Genomic DNA, 18933 nt, shown 5'->3' with positions numbered 1-18933 from the left:
AATAAAGATATTTGTTCTTTCTAAACTAGAATTAAAAGTTCCATCCTCGGTTCCATCTGTTTATACTTAAAATAGAAACTATAACAATTTTAAATTTATTTTATTAAAATAGATAAAAAAATATTTTATTTAATCAAAACTTTTTCTGAAAATAAATGCAAAAACCTTTTTCATAACCGTAAATATAGAATAGATGATCTTGATTTTCTTCAAGGAAGCTACTTTTAAAAACATTACTTCAAGGAAACTTTCTAAAGTATTTACTCCGAATACAAAACGACACAAATTAGTAAAAAAATGTTACAACAAATACAATCAAAATTAAGAAAGCCATTATGTAATCCAATATGTCTGTCAACGATTTACCGTTGAATATCAACTCGAGTGTCGAGGAGTGCTTAATTAACTCTTGTAATAATGTCGATTCGCTGCTAAGTTTTCCGAATTCTTGCAAGACAATCAATATAATGTTGTACATCAAGGTCACTGACATAGCCAGGACTTGCCCGAATGATATTGCTGCCACTGTGTTGAAATAAAAAAGAAGTAATTAAAAGAGCGCAGTGGACTAAATGTTGTTTGATAAAACAGATGAAAATGGAATTAGATTTCCAATAAAGATTGTATAAAAATTTAGAAGTATATCATAATAAGGTTAGGAATCCTTGAAGGATAACTAAAAAAGAGAATCATCCGGAGTGAAATGCATTTACAATTTCGCTGCTAACACAAAGAATACGGCACTAATAATTCTCATGTTTAACACAACTAGTGCCAACCTATGCAAATATCTGCAAAACATGGCGAGAGAAAAGTAAGGCCAAGTTTCGTTCTACCTATAATGGGTTTTATTTTTTCAATGATAAACTGATAACTTTTTATGTGAAATGTCGAAAATTGCTCTGATCTAAATATTAAAAGATTTCAAAACAATGATGACTCGTATGAATATTTTCCGTTATTATAGAGACAAATTTTTAGTCTTATGGAACGTTCATACTATCCAACTTTAGTCATCTGACTATAGTCTTCCAGACTTGTTGAACCGACGTGTCAGGTCAACCGTTCACAGTCACACTACCAGGCTGGGAAATAGCACACTTCCTCTGGTCCAAAACCAGTTTATTAATTGCTTGGACTAGTTTTTTAATTCAAGAAGTGGGGGTTACTGGTCCTCGGGACCAGTTTATTAATTGCAAATCTATTGGAGAACAAAGGCTGGGACCAGTCCGGAGACCAGTTTATTATTTAGGACACTAAGGGGGGTCACTGGTCCCAAGGACTAGTTTAAAAAATATCCTTATTTCCCAGACTGCACACTACATGACTTCTCATTCTGATATATACAGCATTGAGTATTCCTTCTACGGCGATGATAAACTGAACTGATCTTTGGAATATTTTCGACTGAACAGTCGTCTGCTACTATCGACTCTCGGGGCCAGGCTGGGAAATAGCACACTTCCTCTGGTCCAAAACCAGTTTATTAATTGCTTGGACTAGTTTTTTTAATTCAAGAAGTGGGGGTTACTGGTCCTCGGGACCAGTTTATTAATTGCAAATCTATTGGAGAGCAAAGGCTGGGACCAGTCCGGAGACCAGTAAATGATTTCAGACACTAGGGGGTCACTGGTCCAAAGGACTAGTTTAAAAAATATCCTTATTTCCCAGCCTGCTCGGGGCTATGCTTTATTTTCGATTGCGTACATACATTGCTTTCGTCATTTGATGATCTTTTCATGAATCATTAAATGAAGAAAGCTGAATCGTTGGTGGAAATCAAGATACTATAAAACGAAATATTTTAACGCTTAACAGTGTAATCTCAAGCCTTTCTTCTCTACTAGATAAGCAGACGACAACCGAAAGCGAGTGTAAAAATTAATTTACGTCATTTATCACATGGATCTTCTCGCACTTCTTTAGTCGACCTGCCTTAAGAAAGGTGCCTGGCCGACCAAAATCGTGCCCATAATCTAACAAAATTAGCGTTGTGTGCGCTTTTCACACTATCTGAGTTGGAGGGCCGACTTGTCAGGTCGGCTATGTCAGCTGACTAAAGCTGGATAGGAGGTTTTGGGTAAAAAAGAGGAAACAACTCCGCGGTCACAAGGGATGATCCTGTTTCTTCATCTAGCTTTTTGCTGGTTTTAGCAATACATAATTTGATTTAACTCCAAGCAAAATAGCGCATTTCGTGCATCGGTATATTTAAGCTATGTTTCAATTCGAAACCCTTATAATAAGTACATTTTTCTTACCCTGAAACTTGAAGTCACTTCTTATTGATTGTGCAGCAACGTCAATAGCTAAGAAAGTAAACAGTGAGCCAACCGCCAGGAAGAATCGATAGATTACGGCTTCATTTGTACTATAGTTTCCATTATCGATGGAACAGCTATTTTTTACCATGAACTGAGCACTTCCCATTAATAACCCAAAAATGGCAGCTAGTTGAAATCCCATTTTTAGAGCGGTTTGGCTCACTCGGACTTCGAGAGTAATTTGGAACGCTTTAGATTGTGTGCTTGAACTTGGTCCACCAGTTAAGTTCTCACTCAAGTTGTCCAGTAAGCGAATATCAGAATCGGTTACTTCATACAAAGAACTTGTCCTAAAATTAAAATTATATTGGATGGTAAGAAAAACGTTTCATGTTAGTCAGAATGGAAGGAAAAATATAACTGTCTTAAAAAAATGGTAAAATAATAGGAATTATTTCAATGGATGAAAGTTCTTATGTAATGTGAAATATTTTATGACATGAAAAAAAATTTAACCGTCCCTTCATTTTTTTAAATATTATTCTACAGGGCCAGTAGGCCCTTGTAGATATGACTTGACATCCTTCCGTGATGTTATAAAACTTGCCTTTGAGTATACTAAAATATTTTCGTCTACGTAGCGTTTTTAACTAATTTAAAAAAAAACATTTTTCCTAAATATATCGATATAAATTTTCAAAAAGTTTTGAATTCAATGATATGTAATTAACCTAATGAACAGGGCCGGATTAAAGGGGGGCCGAAGGGGCACTGGCCCCCGGGCGTAAGGCTTGTTGGGGGCGCATTGAGTTAAACTATTCCCCCTTAGGGACATTTGCTGTTCCGTTTTTTCCCGACTTAAGGGGGCGCACACTATCTCGGCCCCTGGGTGCAAAATTGCTTAATCCGGCCCTGCTAATGAATCTTTTGGGATATGTTCTCATCCTGGAAAGATAAATAATCGGTAAAGATAAACTCTTGTCCGTTAGAGAAGATTTGAAAATAGAAAAAAAATGCTACAGATCTTAAAGTATTTCTGTAAACCAAACAGCAACGAAATAACAGAGTAGTAATTGTGAATTGATTTCATATCCACAGACATCCGATCAAATTGGAAAAATAGTCTGAATTAACCGTTTTAAATAAGTCGTATCTCTTTCGCTTGTCTGACCCACTGGGATGAGATAGGTCTTAAGGGTATTTTTATTTCCCATAGCAGACAGCACCTAAATGAAGGAATTTTTTAAATCAAAAATCTAGTTCCTTTCTTAAAATTTAACTAGTAAGCGACCCTGTTTAAAAAACTGTATACCTCTAAAAATATTCATGTCAATCCCACTTAAAATTCTTTAAAAATTCATTACCATATAAGGAAATCTTCGGACATTTCTCTCCCTCTTTTTTAACTAAAGTCGCATTCGGTTGTATTATCCTCAATTTAAGTCGGTGCTTGTCGAACGATCATTCTTAAAAATATTATCTGAAAACTTTCGGACTTTTTAGTCGAGTTAGAAAGTAATTAAGCTCGCCCAATTTGAGTATCTAAACTTTCGCGCAGCAGTAATAATAGAAGCGTCTTGAAGTGGGATCTTAAGCTGTTGAAATTGCTTTAAACTGGCTATGGAGGGGGTTTTACAAACCGGTAACGAACCAATTCCCGTATAAGTGTGGGCGTAGCTTTAGCTGGTAGTGAAATGCTTCAAAACTAGCAAATTTGCTGCAAAAATTCAGAATTCCCAGAATCTAATTCAGTTGCATAATATCTTGAGGTAAAGGTACTGCCACACATTCTTCAAGCTCTTCTTCAACAGGGCATTAGATGCTATTCGACGGAGAAAACACCATCTCAGTTAAAAAAAAACCTAAAAAGAGTATATAAACACCCCAAGGTATTTCCTAACACCTTTGAAACACCTTTTTATTTTGTAGGGCCATGCATTTCTATTTTCAAAGTACAACTTCTATAAATTCTATTTAATATTAAATTTAAACAGTAAAAGCTTACGTGAAATGATCGAAGTGTATGTTGCGAGTTTTATCGTTGTCACTATGATCTCCCTCATTATCTCCGAAGCCAACATTAAGTTTTGTAACCTAAAACAAGGAAAGTAATTACAACTTTTCTGCTATGGTTTGACCTTCCGATTGTAAACAATGACATAGTTTAACAAGGAAATTCATTATTATTCTAATAATTTGAATAGTTACACTTTAAAAGCAATACCAAATCTGACGGAGAATAAAGATACATACTAAGACTGTCAAAAGCTTAACTTATTTGGCTTAAAACAAAACATATATCGATAATTATACTTTAGGTAAGAGTGTGGCGCACTCCGGTAAGCCAAGCTTCTGAGCGACAAAGCTTATGGGAATACGACACATGTAGGCGATCCTACTGGAGGTTCAGCAACACGTATTTCTACCTTTCCAAAACGAAGCTAGCTGACTCAGCTGAGACGATAGAGAGAATCATAAACGTAGCCGGACCCTAGCCGTGAAAGTGACGAAACCGATAACCGAAACGCGGGGCAATAACAGGGTTGCCAAGCTATACATTTTTAAAACCCACAAAATAGTTATTGTCCACTTGAGATAAAAACACTTAGTCTTTGTCAACTGTTACTACCCCCATTTATGGAACGGTGTTACACTTTAATTTGGCCTCACGTGGCAATCATTTCTGCTCTTCTATAATCCGAATTTTCTCTCGTAACGACTAGAAACCCTCACCACAGGCAATTTTATCGTACAGGTGCAACTCTCGCATTAACAATTCATAAAATTCAAACCCTCGAGTTCTAGAGTGGACAGCTTTTAAAAAATAATTGCAAATGTTAAAATGATGGATTCAGTTGTAACACAAAACACATCTTTGGATCAACTGCTCCAAATGTTCTGAATCTTTACTGAAACATGTGTCACAATCTATTCTTTAATACTAAAATATGGTTTCAAAGTTTAGTTTTAAAATGGAGGGCTTTTTTAAATAAAAAGCAGACATAGTAAATATATTTTTATTAATAGAACGATCCACTCTAAAGTTGAATGATCCTGAATGGAATTGTTGTCGAAAAAGTGGACGTAACTTTTTCAAATAATTGAGAGGGATTAAATTGATTAGTAGTTAATCAATCTAATACGGTGATGAAACGTTTTTCAATGCCTCAAAAATTTTCATTTCACTTTCTCTTAAATGGAGGATGAAAAGGAAAACCAAGATTTTTTTTATAAATTATTCTACTAATTATAAGACCAATCTGCATAGTGAAACATACAGGAAATACCTCCGAATGATTTTAAAAATCAAATTAGTTTGAGATTTCATGTATAATTTTACATCTTCGACCAATTGCGTAACTCCCTGCTCTCGTGGCACGCTTCATGTCTCACGCCACAATTGCCACATCGCGCTCAAATTTTGTCAAACCTCGCGATAAATTTCATTTGACACGGAGCGTGCGCAAGAATTTTGTTAATAAAAAGGCAGGGCGTTACGTGATGGGTCGGAGCTACCTATATAAAATTATCCATGAAATTTCTAACTAATTGTAATTGTAAAATCATTTCGTGTTAATTCTTTTGTGTTTCACTATGCATATTGGTCTTATAATTAGTAACAGCAAAAGTGGATGAGAGGAAAAGTATGAAAATGGCCAAAAGTCGCGAGTCATCAGAGTTTCGCCATAGTTGACCGTTTTATTGGCGTAGCTATACCGGGCCTGTTCACTCCCTTAAAATAGGTCTTGTGTTAATTCGCGGTTACACGGTTACCGTCGTCTGCTATTTTGTATGCTAGAACTTCCTCGATTTGTGTTTGTAGTCAGGACAGAGTAGCTGGTAATGTTTTAAAAGGTATTTGAAGGTATAATATGGATTTAAGTAAGGTTATCGAAGCAATAGAAGAGCACATAAAACTAGATACGTTTAAAATAAATCTCGGTAATTTAGCTATAGCGCGAGCTGCTTGCGTCGTGATTCGCGTGATCGAGTGGGCTATGGTTAAACCAAGGAGCATAAATGTCTGAACTACTTTTAGTCGCGAGTTTGCAAGTCCATCAGTCACTAGTAAACTAAATAGTTATTGGCGAAACTTTGATGTCCGCGTTTTTTAACACAGGCTCTAAGGCCATTGTCATACTTTCCCTCTCATCCACATTTGGTAACAGAATCGATAAAAAATCACTTGATTTTTCATTTCACCCTCTCTTTAGTTCAAACTAAGCGCAAATTCCACTTTTACTTAAGCACTTCTTTAAATTTAAATTTAAAATTTTCAATATCCAGTGATCCATATCATTTTTATCGATGATGTTAAGTCTTGGTTCTATCCAAGACAGTTTTGATTAATTGTGTTTATAGTTTTTAATAATTTCCTTAGAACTAAAATCCGGATCCTTAATGTTTGGTCAAAATTTCAAAGAAATCCTTTAAATGGTTCATTAAAAAAATATAGTAGCTAGGGGTGGTTTTCATTTGAATAAAATTAATAAAACCTTTTGACAACAAACTTGAAATTTCCCATAGAAATGGAATGGTCATTTTTTCCCAAACCTACCCGTTTTGTCCCTATTCTTTTAAAAATAGGTTTGCTAGATTTGAAAGCGATTTCAAATGAAAAGTACAACATATACGCCTTTATCTTTTTTTTTTTTTTTTGATAGTTTTAATTACTCTGACTTACGTCGTTTTACCCTGAATAAAACACTTCCGGATTTCGGACGTTTTATCATGGTTAGTTTGTCAAATTGTTAGCGCAATAAGCTCACTTTAAAGGTTTTTTTTTCTTTTAAATTTTGTAAATAAATCGTACATGTACCAATTATGTGTAGGTCTTTAATTATCATAAATTTTCTCACCAGATTAGGATCTTCAAGGGTGAGGTACATTTTGCATCGAAAGCGTTCACTTTTGCCTGTTTGTTTTTCACAAGGGAAGTGGGCGTGGAAAAGGAAATCCCGGCTGGCCATTCCCAGACTGTCCACCATCAGGTCAGGTTGCTTCGGGACGTATTCTTTTCGTGTCAAACCGTGCAGTTTAACTTTTGGATGCCAAACTGATTTTTGCGGGAGTCTGGTGTCCTCGATCGCGGAAAAACTGTCATTTGCTGCGCCCCAATTTAGGCGGACGTCTTCCCAAACCTTAATGCGTTATAAAATACTATTATTGTTAATTATTAAAATACGCTTTAAATTAACCTGAAAACACTGAAAAAAATCCATTGGCTTAGAGATAGGGAAGGCTAATACTAGCTTAATCCGATACCGAAACTGATGTAAGCTAAAGATTAACTCTGTAATGATACTACAAAACAACCCCACATTAATCGGATCAATTGGTAGCCACAATGACTTTAGAAGAGAAAAAAAAAACATTTTTACCAGAACTGGTGCTGAATTAAAGAGGTGTTGTTTCAAACCTAAAAGTAACTCTTTTTAACTAAATATATGAACATATTGAATGTTAATGAGCGGTGTATTATAAAAGAAATTAAGAAAGTAACAAAGTATGATGTGGCTCCATCAAACCGATTTTCAACGAGTATCAGTGAAGTATAGGATAAAACTAACCGATCTGATACTATCGGTAAAAGCGTAGTATCGGTGCCGACTTAGACCTATTGAAATTTAAACAATCATAAAAGTTTTTAGAAAGGTCGATTGCAAACAATTCAATTTCTATGTTTCGTATAAAATGACTGTCTAATAATTCTCCTATGTAATTTGAAAATTACTTGCTATTTAAATCATATGCTATTGAGAAAGAAAATTAAATTGGATTCAATGCCAGGTATTATCAAAAACATATACGAGTGGGCTCGATATTAGTAGCCAAAGCTTCAATGTGATAGTATTAGGCCTAATCTACTGAAATAAGTAGATATCCCAATATTTGGTGTTGTAAAAAATTATAAAAAAGAAGTAGGGATGAACTTGATTAGATAATAAAGTTAAACTACTAAATGCACATTAGTCGAACAATGTTTTGACTTTACCACACAGTCTCTTAAGGGGTCTGGATACCTGCTTTACCTCGAAACGTGCCGTTTTCCAATTTTTTTACTTCTAGCTTGAGCGTTGCCCCTTTGGTCAGAGAAATTATCCCCGAGTCATTAAATTCCTCCGTGAACCCTTCATTTATGCAAGGCATTAGAGTCCAGTAAGTACTGACAGCTATCACGCCCCACTGAAGGTGCTCGGTGTTTTCAACTGAGAACAGCCCTTGGAGTAAATGCCTCTCGCTTACCTCAAGGGTTTGGCATCAATTCCCTCAAACGAAGCACAGTTTCAAGCATAAACATTTTAACCTTTTCCTAAATGCACAACCAGCCCCTACTTCGGCACTGACATCAGCAAACACAACAGACATACGCTGCATTTCCAACGTCAATTGAAGTCTCGTCGCTCAAAATTGTTTAATTATTCTTTTTTAAAATGATATAACGCACAATAAGGTGAATTATTAACGTGGAAAATATATAATATTAGTTATATATTTAATTTTATACTTAAGATAATCATGTTTCTTAGCTCAGTTTTATTATAGAAAGCGTAATAAAGTTCTCTATCTCCGTGTATGTTTGAGTGCATCCGTTGTTACATCATTGCACCACGTTAGCAGTTTGCCTTGTGTTTGTATGTAATGATATCCAACAAAATTATAATTATTTTTTATCATAATAAAAAACGAAAATATTGGAAATATTTTTAGGAATTACCATTCCTTTTCTAGTTTTGTAGCTAAAAGCTCCGTTTCATTACGATATTTCAAGAACATCTTTTAATATTAATATTTGAAATAGGTGTTTACATATTAATTAAACTATACTACATTTATATATAGCCTGAACACTAATTTACGTATTGCAAGGTAAATAAGAAAGTAATGCCGAATATCATGCATTTTAATGATGAAATAACTGTTCAGAGTGGACCGGAATGTGAAAACTAAAGGTGGGAGAAGAATTAAAATTTGTGTCTTGTTTCTCGTGTACATTACGAAGAGACATTAAAGGTTCAGAGTGGGCCGAAAGTTATATACACGTTAAACTAAATAGATTTAGGTATATATAGAACTACTTGTCATGAATTCAACTAGAACGACGTTTGTTGGGCCCTCCCACAGCTCGACAGTAAGGCAAAGGCACGGATCGTCTCGACGGCGACTGCATAGAAACAGTCCAATATATGAATTATTCATCTTTTTCTGTAATATAGCTTCAAAGCAAGTGAAGTTACACAAAATGAATTTCCCGAATGATGAAGGAACCAAAGACAATCTAGTCTTTTGCTATCGTCTCTGAAGATGTTCGATAATGGTTTGTACCTAACGACCGCTAGTGGTATCATTGATATCAGACGCTAATTATCCAAGTGATTGGCCAAGATGGGGGACCCAAGACTGAGACCGATAGCTATTTTGTTAACGACAATGCCGATGGAGAGTGTGGTAACGCATATCGACAAGCGTCGAACTCCTTAGATTCGAAAGCATGTTTGGTTTCAGGGAGTCGATAACAAACCCTTTGAGATAAGCCAGAAACATATACGTCAGGGGCTTTTCCAAGGATCGTTGAACGGGGGCTTGCTGTCTGGGCAATGCTTCCTGGGCTACAATGCCTTCCACAAATGAATGGTCAGAGGAAAAACTTAATGCCTGGAGGAGAATTTCCCTAATCAAAGGAGGGAGACGCTCCAGTTACGCCCCGTTTAGACTACCTAATTTTGGTCAGCCAACAAAGTTTATCTAGCTAATTGGCCAAATAAATCAGGTAGTATGAATGTTGTGAGCCAGTTGAATTTAGTGACTAATGTTACGCGATTTCAGGCAGAGTAAAGTTTTGAGGATCATTAACCAATGATAATCTACGATGAACTACGTAAGGGACAATTCTAAAATATTCGCCACCATGATAATCAATAGTGAAAAGCCAAGGCTTAAATAAGAATCGTTGTAATATTGTTTAAACAATATAGCTTTTCTACAAGTCTCCATTTAATTCGATTTTCATAGAATTTCTGGCTTCAATGGCAGCCTTCGATTTAATTTTGAGATATTGCAATGAATATATTGGTGCCCATCTATTTTAATTATCCAATTGTGTAGAAGTGCAATTTAAATTCGATCATTTCTCGTCAATTGGTAGATCTAGTGAAGGATAATGAATTTGCTCTACAATTCAATGCATGACAATTACAAGAAGTCTGGCTTCTATGATTAAGTGTTCAAAGAAATCTCTGTTTATATTGGCTGTACAGGTATGATATCCATTCACAGAAGTTCTGAGAAGTAAAGCCGACATGTCCGGTAGTGTGAATTTCCTACCTACCTTTGACCTAACCAGAAAAAAAGCCCTGACCAAAATTGGGTAGTCTGAACGGGTCATTAAAGTTCAAAACGTTGGAGGTGGGCGGCTTAGAGGCGAAACAGGTACCCAGACCCCTTACGTGACTGTATAGTGAATTCGAAACATTGTTGTGGTTGCTTAATATTATTATCTAATCAATCCCAAACCGAATTGTCTCGTTATCAGTCTTATAACACGGAATAGTAGAAAACCTACTAATTTCAGTTGAATGAAATATAAAATAGAAGCTATTGACCACATTGGATATCATAACAAAAATCTCGGATTCCCAACGTCGAATGTGGTTGCCACAGCCCACATAATGAACGTAGCAGACGATGCAATTCGAGCTCTCGCCCAATAACAGGCAGTTTAACCCCGTATACGTCATTTAAAGCAAAGGACGGCTCCGTTGGTGCCCCTTAAAGATGACTTTTCTACAACACACCGGCTAAGCTTGGCAAAGGCTAGTTTGGTGAAAGGCAGGAACCATTCAGACCTAATGCACTACGTCTGATTGGTTCCTGCCTTTGGCAAGATAAAATTCGTGTCCAGAAGTTTAGCCAGAATGCTAGGGGTGATAACGGAGCCGCCTGTTGTTTAAACAAAATTTTATGCCCTTAGTTCACTTATGCTTATTGTTCTTGTTCATTTGATCGTTTAGAGTGAATGAGCCAGTGAGTGACGTGACATAAACTTTTTTATGTGTAAAGGTTTTTAGGGCATTAACGTTATTTTTCAAAGGATGCTAAATAAAATATGAAGAATGTAGAATTTCTTTTTAAAAAACCAACCAACTTTAGAAAAGTGAAAGGCGGCATTAATAGATATAAAATATCCAAATTTTCAGAGAATATTTTTTTCGCTCGGTATTTCACTACAATTCAGGGAATTATTTAAATCGCGTTCGTCATCTGTAAGCGCATAGTAGTAGAAACCGCAGGTACAGTACAGCAAACTCCCGGGACTCGAAGTGCGACGGCTTGATCGAAACTTTTTGTTTTAATATACAGGGTGTTACAAAAGATGTGTCACAAATTCAGGAGTGCATTCTACGGGTCAAAACAAGACTAAGTCACCAAAGAACTATGGTCGAAAACTGAACACCCGCGGAGATACGGGCCATCAAAGTATCACGTAAAATGCGATGAACTTTCCCTTCAAGTGAAGCGACGAATATGGCTTGACCATATTGTTTTCAATTAGTTGGTCATAATTGAAAAAGATTCGATATTTAAGAAACGATCGATTCTGGGAGCAGAGCTAAAAGCATTTTAGTCCAAAAAATTAAACATTTAATTTGGTAAAGTGTTTTAATTTGGCCTAGTGTTACAACGGCGTTTTCAGATCGCTGTAGTTGCTGAGTGGCTTGGTTTTTCATTCATTAAAACGATGGCCCATTCAACTTCTTTGTCAAGCCAACGAGTAAAGCGCTTTTACGTGTAAGCAAGAGCGCCTAGTTATTGGAAAGATGTCTTGACAACGGCATGAACCTACTAAATCCGGCGTTTTTAACCAGACCGTGGTATTATTACCCAATCTCGCATGTCTGTTATCGTACTAGCAGCAATGTACTTAAGTACAATGTACAGTATTACAATCACGTGAGAAATAGCATTGGTCGTTTGTCGCCGTATGCGTCATTTATTGCATACGTGGCCGATAGTAAATCTGTCTTAGAAGAATGTCCCTCGACACAGATATCCACGAATGTTCGACGTTTCTTAACGTTAACTTCCACAGGGGTTCGATAACAGACATGCGAGATTGGGTAATAATACCACGGTCTGGTTAAAAACGCCGGATTTAGTAGGTTCATGCCGTTGTCACGACATCTTTCCAATAACTAGGCGCTCTTGCTTAACCGTAAAAGCGCTTTACTCGTTGGCTTGACAAAAAAGTTGAATGGGCCATGGTTTTAATGAATGAAAAACCAAGCCACTCAGTAACAACAGCGATCTGAAAACGCCGTTGTAACTTTAGGCCAATTAAAACACTTTACCAAATTAAATGTTTAATTTTTTGGTCTAAAATGCTTTCAGCTCTGCCCCCAGAATCGATCGTTTCTTAAATATCGAATCTTTTTCAATTATGACCAATTAATTGAAAACAATATGGTCAAGCCATATTCGTTGCTTCACTTGAAAGGAAAATTCATCGCATTTTACGTGATACTTTGATGGCCCGTATCTCCGCGGGTTTTCAATTTTCGACCATAGTTCTTTGGTGACTTAATCTTGTTTTGACCCGTAGAATGCACCCCTGAATTTGTGACACATCTTTTTGTAACACCCTGTATATATATTTTTGGTATCCTGCCCATAATCTAAAATGGCAGCACACTAGAAGTAATCAGGTTTTGTTTACCAGCATGACGACTGCGGATAAAGACAACGTATTTTGTGAATAATCCTGAAAATAGAAAAGAAAAATTAAATATTATGGATTTTGGGGTAGAAAGATTAAATTGTAAAACAATTTTAAACAAACAAGTGTTCAGTGGGTTGTGGTAACAACAAAATAAAACAGATTCAAATAATTACAAATATTTTTCGGGTGATGTGTAAACAGGATTATAAATAATATTGCGATAATATTTACTTCTATTTACACTCGGTTGAAAGATATCAAGTACCAGGGAGTAAAGTAGACAGGATTTAAATCAGCAATGATAATGACCGTCATATCATCTTTAGAGAAAAATAATTCTTAGTTCACTAAGTGCTCGTTTTTCTTTTGTGCGTTTCTTAGTCATGGTGCGTGAATCCAGGTCTACATAAAAAACTTCACTTACCCTATGCTTCCTAAATATGTAAGTAAGCTTAACCAATAATTTTTCGACAATATTCCTTAAAAGCAAAAATTAAAAAAAAAGAAAAACCAGACACACAAGAAGATACCAGTTGACAAACAAACTCTAATCGTAATTCTATAATAAAGTAGAACGTGAACTTAACATGAGAAAAAATGAGTTCCAACAATACTAATATGATGTAAGAGCGACTCGAATATGATACGATAGTTTTCCCACAGATTATCTAGCACTTACATCTTTATAGAATTTATGAAACTAACAGAAAAACGTGTAACTCCGCGTGTCGCATTCTAGACCTTCTGCCCTCTGTAATAGTTCAATTTAAATTATACTTGAACTTCTAAGGATTAACAGAATAACAGTGTGCTTTTTCTCTCGCCATGAAGAACTGGTCAGAAAGTTACTTTATTGCTGATTTTTCCTTGCCGAATCGGCTCTAGCTAATTTTGGTCTCGATACCGTTTAATTTTGCATTCGGTCTCGGGACAGTATGTTAGTTTTCAATGTACGCTTCTTGTGAGAAATCAGTTAAGTTTAACTGAAGTATTTAAAATTAAAAGTTGGCAGTAATATCTGGTTTTGAAAGATTTAATCGGCAAGTTTAACACGACGTTCTTGAAGGGAAACGGAAAACATTTAATTTTTTAATTGATTTTTTTACTAATAAGACCAATCCGCATACTGAAACATCCAAGAAATAACATCGAATGATTTTAAAATTACAGTTAGTTTGAAATTTCATGAAAAAACCAGTCGAGCAACACCCTGCCTTTATATTAACAAACGTTTCGTGGCAAGTTCCGTGTCGAATGAAATTTATCGCAAGGTTTAATAAAATTATATATAACAATCGTGGCACGAGAATTTTGTTAACAAAAATTCAGGGAGCTACGCGATTGGTCGAAAGTACTTTTTTAAAATTATACATGAAATTTTAAAATTATTGTAATTTTTAATTAGGGCGGTTTTAATTTGACCTTCTGTTGTTCCACTTAGACCTTGGCTACTGAGTACTGACACTTTCTTGACTACCGACAGTATTTTGCGCTCTATTCACCTCAATTTTCTCTTTTCCAATGCTTTAGCTACGAATTTCACTGGTTTTTTGATCTTTGTTATATTTATCAACAGATTTGCGAATTCTTTACTATTTCTACCCGATAAAAATTATACCAAAAGCTTACGTTCTGGTGAGTTGCGAAGCTTTTCAAACAATTGGTGTATTTATTTTGACAAACGCTGTCTTCAAACACACAGTTTAGGCCGCAGCGCTTCTCAAACTGTGGTCCGTGGACCGGCACCGGTCCGCGGACATGCGGCTGCCGGTCCGCAGACAAGCGCCAGCAGAATCTACCATTCCCTGGAATTAACGGCCGTTTCACTGTTTCTAGTCCCTTCTTAGTAAAGATAAATAAGACCAAGGTCGTAATTACCTTCTTGAATATTCATCTTAACGGATCACGTGCGCCAAGTTAGGTGCGCGAGAGTTAGAGACCGGGCTGTTCCATTATAGTTACCTTCCCTCTACCCTTTTTTGACCTAACCCCTTCAGTTAAAGTTGAATTGGCCGCGGTTTTTTTCGGAAGAACCCTGCTGGGTGTCACCAAGTGCAGACTAATGAGAGGCGTGCCCCAGAAATATCTTTTCCATAAGATCTCTGTGTCTCAACGTTCGTTATTTTGGCAAATTTAGCTCATTCAATATTTGAAATTTAAGCGATTTCCGTTATATCTATATTAATTTTTATACCGAAAGTACCCATTCTGTTAAATAAATATAGTTTCAAATAAAATTGAACATATATTTGGTTTTTGGAAAATAGTTCACAGTTTTTGGTATGGGATGGCGAAAGAGCCCCCCTGGACAGATTTGTGATTCGCAAAAAAATATCTACGCAGCATGACAGTGCTTCTGACTCGGATGACAATGATAGTGATTTAAGCTTAAGTCAAGTACCGTCCACATCGAAACGATTTCGCTCTTCTTTCGAAAATCAGTATGACTCCTCATACATTGAATATGGTTTCACCTAATTCATCGACGACGGAATTCCGAAACCGCAATGCGTCGTTAGTAGTGTCATTTTATCAAACGACGCCCTGAAGCCATCAAAACTAAAAAGACACTTGATCCCCAAACATAAAGAACTGAGTTCCAAAACTATTGTTTTTTTCAACGCATGCATACTAATTTAAAGGTTCCGCAAAAACAGATATTTAACGTGTCACACGTGAATGTTGCTGCTTTACGAGCTTCATACAAAGTTGCCCTTCGCATTGCTAAAACTAAAAAGCCATACACAGTTGGTGAAGCGCGTGGCACTTTCGACAATTGAGCCACGATTAGAAAAAATGGTTAAAATATAAGCAGGCTCATCCTTCCCATTGAGTTGTAATCTCATAATAACAAAAGCGGATTATGCTTCACACATAAAGTACGTAAGTCCCACTTTTCCATAGCTTTGGCCATGGATTTCATGACATTCCCGAAGTAAAAACTAAGCAGACGAACAAAAAAGCTTTTAACCAATCATGAGCCCCTAACCATAGATAACCTCTTTAATGCCAGACCAATAGGCGACGGCTATTACTATTTTCTTGCAAGGGACCTCGACTATAACCGGGAGGCCCGGAAGGCGAATTTGCGGTACCGTTCCGTAGTCGTTATAAAATATTCAACGTTTTAAAAGTTTCGAAATGTTTTGAGACATTTACTTAGTCTTCAACTAAATATGATAAGATTTTCTTTAAATTTCAACAGAAAAATAGCTCTGCGAATAAAATTAGACACGAAAACTACACTAAGCCTTGGCTAGATATCAGCGGCTGAGGCCGAGCGGCGCATCTCGAGCTGCCGGCGGCCGGGCTTGCCGTAACGGCGAGAACAGAAAAATACCTCGTTAAAAAACAGATGCACGGCGTCTTAAATAGGCCAAGCAAAAGCTACCCAGATTGATAGGATCTTCGTGCCTTACTCCCAAATAGTCTTTCGTATTGTGAATAGTTTTAACTAAAGAATATTTTAGATACCCTACTCAGTCTTTATAGTAGTTCTCGAAATTAGGTACGTGGTAAATCGGTTCTTTAGGCGTAAGGATCCGATGGATCCGAAGGAGCCGCGTTACTGAACTATTTCCCTCCGCGTAAGGGGAGGTTCTTTCCTAGGAGCTTAGAGAATATTGTGTAGCTCCCCAAGGCACATGTTACGTACAGACTGTTAAAAAAGTCTTTGCGCGTTGCAGTTTTCGCACATATTTTACTATATTTCAAAAACTATTAAAGCTAGCGCTCTGGAATAAAGTGCGTTATAAAAGATTTGCACTTCTCTTTCATATTTTACCCGTTTCAAAGTTGTCCTTTGCATACTTATACCGGAAACCGGAAATGTCAAAATTATCAACTTTGAAAATATTGGATTCTCGAGGATATAAATGCGATTTTCGGATTCCTTGGGGTCGATTCATATTTGAAAAGTTTTCACCAAATTCAATTCGGATGAATTGGTCACGAGTAATCAGCCTTTATTCAAAATCTGGCAACTTCGATTTAAATGGCGATAATTCATAATCGAGTATCGAATCTTTGTCGTAATAATGCTTGTTAGATGTTATGGCACTTTATGCATATATAAATGATTGGTCTTGTGGCGCGATACTTTGAAACAATTCAGACGCTCATTAAAGGGATGGTGAAGTGGAAAATTAAGTAATTTTTTATTGATTCTTCTATAAGACCAATCTGCATAGTGAATTATCCAGGAAATAACACCGAACGATTTTTATACGTCAATTAGTTTGAAATTTCATGGATAATTTTAAATACGGATCTCCGACCAATCGCGTAGAGCCCTGTCCTTTTATAAACAATTTTCTCGTGGCACGTTCCGTGTTGAATCAATTTATCGCGAGATTTGAAAAAATTTGCGTGATGTGACAATTGTGGCGCGAGACATGGAGCGTGCCACTGCCACGAGAATTTTGTTAACAAAAAGGCACGGCGTTACGCGATTGGTCGGAGGTCCTTATTTAAAATTGTTCTTAAAATCTTAGCCTAATTTAAATACTAAAATCAATGGGAGGTATTTCCTAAATTTTCATTATGCAGACTGGTCTTATAAGAACCGATAAAAAATCACTTTAATTTCCACTTCCCCTCCCTTTAAGAGAAAACTCGCGTCTTTTGAAGAGGATAAGCGGTTTGAAAATATTGTTATTTGGGCCATGATATCATAATATTTAGAACTCATATTAATTACGTCTAGGTCTTCAGCCCGACTCATTGCAGCCTAGTGAAAATCTCATTCATGATGGCATATGCGCTTCACGAGATCCCTTCAAATAGACATATTCGACTATTCCATTTAAGAAACAACTTCAGAGGAGATGGCTTCTATGCTAGGAAGGTTCGCTACGCGATTGAGCTTCGCTAAACGGAGCCTGGGGTTGCCTATAGCCTCCTGCGTATAGAGCAAATGTCAGGCCATTGAAAGATTTTATTTTAGAGGTAGGAATAGGGAACAGAGTAATCCAGGCGCGCGTCAAAGTCCCGGACCCCTTCCTCGGGACGGTGGGATATGAAAGAAGAGGCGGGTCATAGCGACCGTCCCAGTCAGTAACGTCATAAAAACCTAGTTTAAGTGAGCCAACCTGAAATTTTAAACTTTTAATAACGTGTTGGAGGGAGGGGCTCTATACTGGGCTATGAGTCGGACTGAATTAAACACTAACCGTTCTCTATTTCTACTTCTAAAATTAAATATATCTCTGGTGAGGCTTTATAATAAAGCCGACCACAACCAAAGCATGGGAAAGGCGTATTTCACAACTGACGTTCAAAGCTACCGATGGAAAGGCCTAAAAATTAAATGAAAAAAATGAAAGCCGGTAACAATGATCACAACTAAAAATAACAGCTAAAGCTAAACCGAGGCCGAACGGTAAAAACTTGAAGTTGGTCTCTGCGCTGCTGGTCTGCTACTCCTTTTGTTTATTTTCTATGGCAAAAACACTAACTTAGGGAGGTATTGGGATATTAGGGCATTTTGTGTTTTTTAAAAAATTTATTGTGAAGGAAAGAAAACAAGATATTTCGAATGGTAATATCCTATTGGATAGAATCCCGTTGGATCGAATTCAAATTTCTAAAATTGTAGCCAAATTTAAAACAATTTATAGCCCAAAGAGCGATTTTCTACTGAATGGGAATATTTAAATGGAAGAGCTTTCGACTGAATGGGATGGGTTTACACATTTAAAATCATAGCGTTTTCCTTGAATTGCCGGGCTCCAGTAGCGCAATGGATAAAGTGATTTGGATGATCGAAGAAGTTAAGCAGCATCGAGCGCCGTCAGTACTTGGGAGGGAGATCTCTTAATGGTAAGGTTAGATTACGTTAGGTATGGTTAGGTTAGGGTTAGACAATTTCCAAAAATGGAAGTTATTTTCTGAAATTTATTGAAGAATGTTATTGGTGAACACATATTATTTGCTGCAGTATCAAGAAGTTTA

The 18933-nt window shown here is 36.5% G+C and overlaps 1 protein-coding gene across 1 annotated transcript; it reads right to left on the bottom strand.

The window, feature by feature from the left end:
* Positions 1–245: 245 nt before the first annotated feature.
* LOC149718759 (uncharacterized) lies at positions 246–7586 on the bottom strand. The gene is made up of 4 exons (XM_089852179.1): positions 7124–7586; positions 4270–4358; positions 2262–2614; positions 246–525 (listed from the first exon to the last, which is right to left on the bottom strand). Exons 1-4 carry the CDS (start codon positions 7250–7252, stop codon positions 287–289), a joined length of 810 nt encoding a protein of 269 aa, XP_089708305.1. The 5' UTR covers positions 7253–7586; the 3' UTR covers positions 246–286.
* Between the last annotated feature and the right edge of the window lie 11347 nt (positions 7587–18933).

This window comes from Phalangium opilio, unplaced genomic scaffold (assembly GCF_054372755.1).
Source record: "Phalangium opilio isolate 3A_F unplaced genomic scaffold, DU_Popi_V2 ptg000002l_1, whole genome shotgun sequence".
NCBI classification, from domain to species: domain Eukaryota; kingdom Metazoa; phylum Arthropoda; class Arachnida; order Opiliones; family Phalangiidae; genus Phalangium; species Phalangium opilio.
Note: the sequence above shows the minus strand (reverse complement) of the source record. Positions and strands in the feature narration are given on the sequence as shown.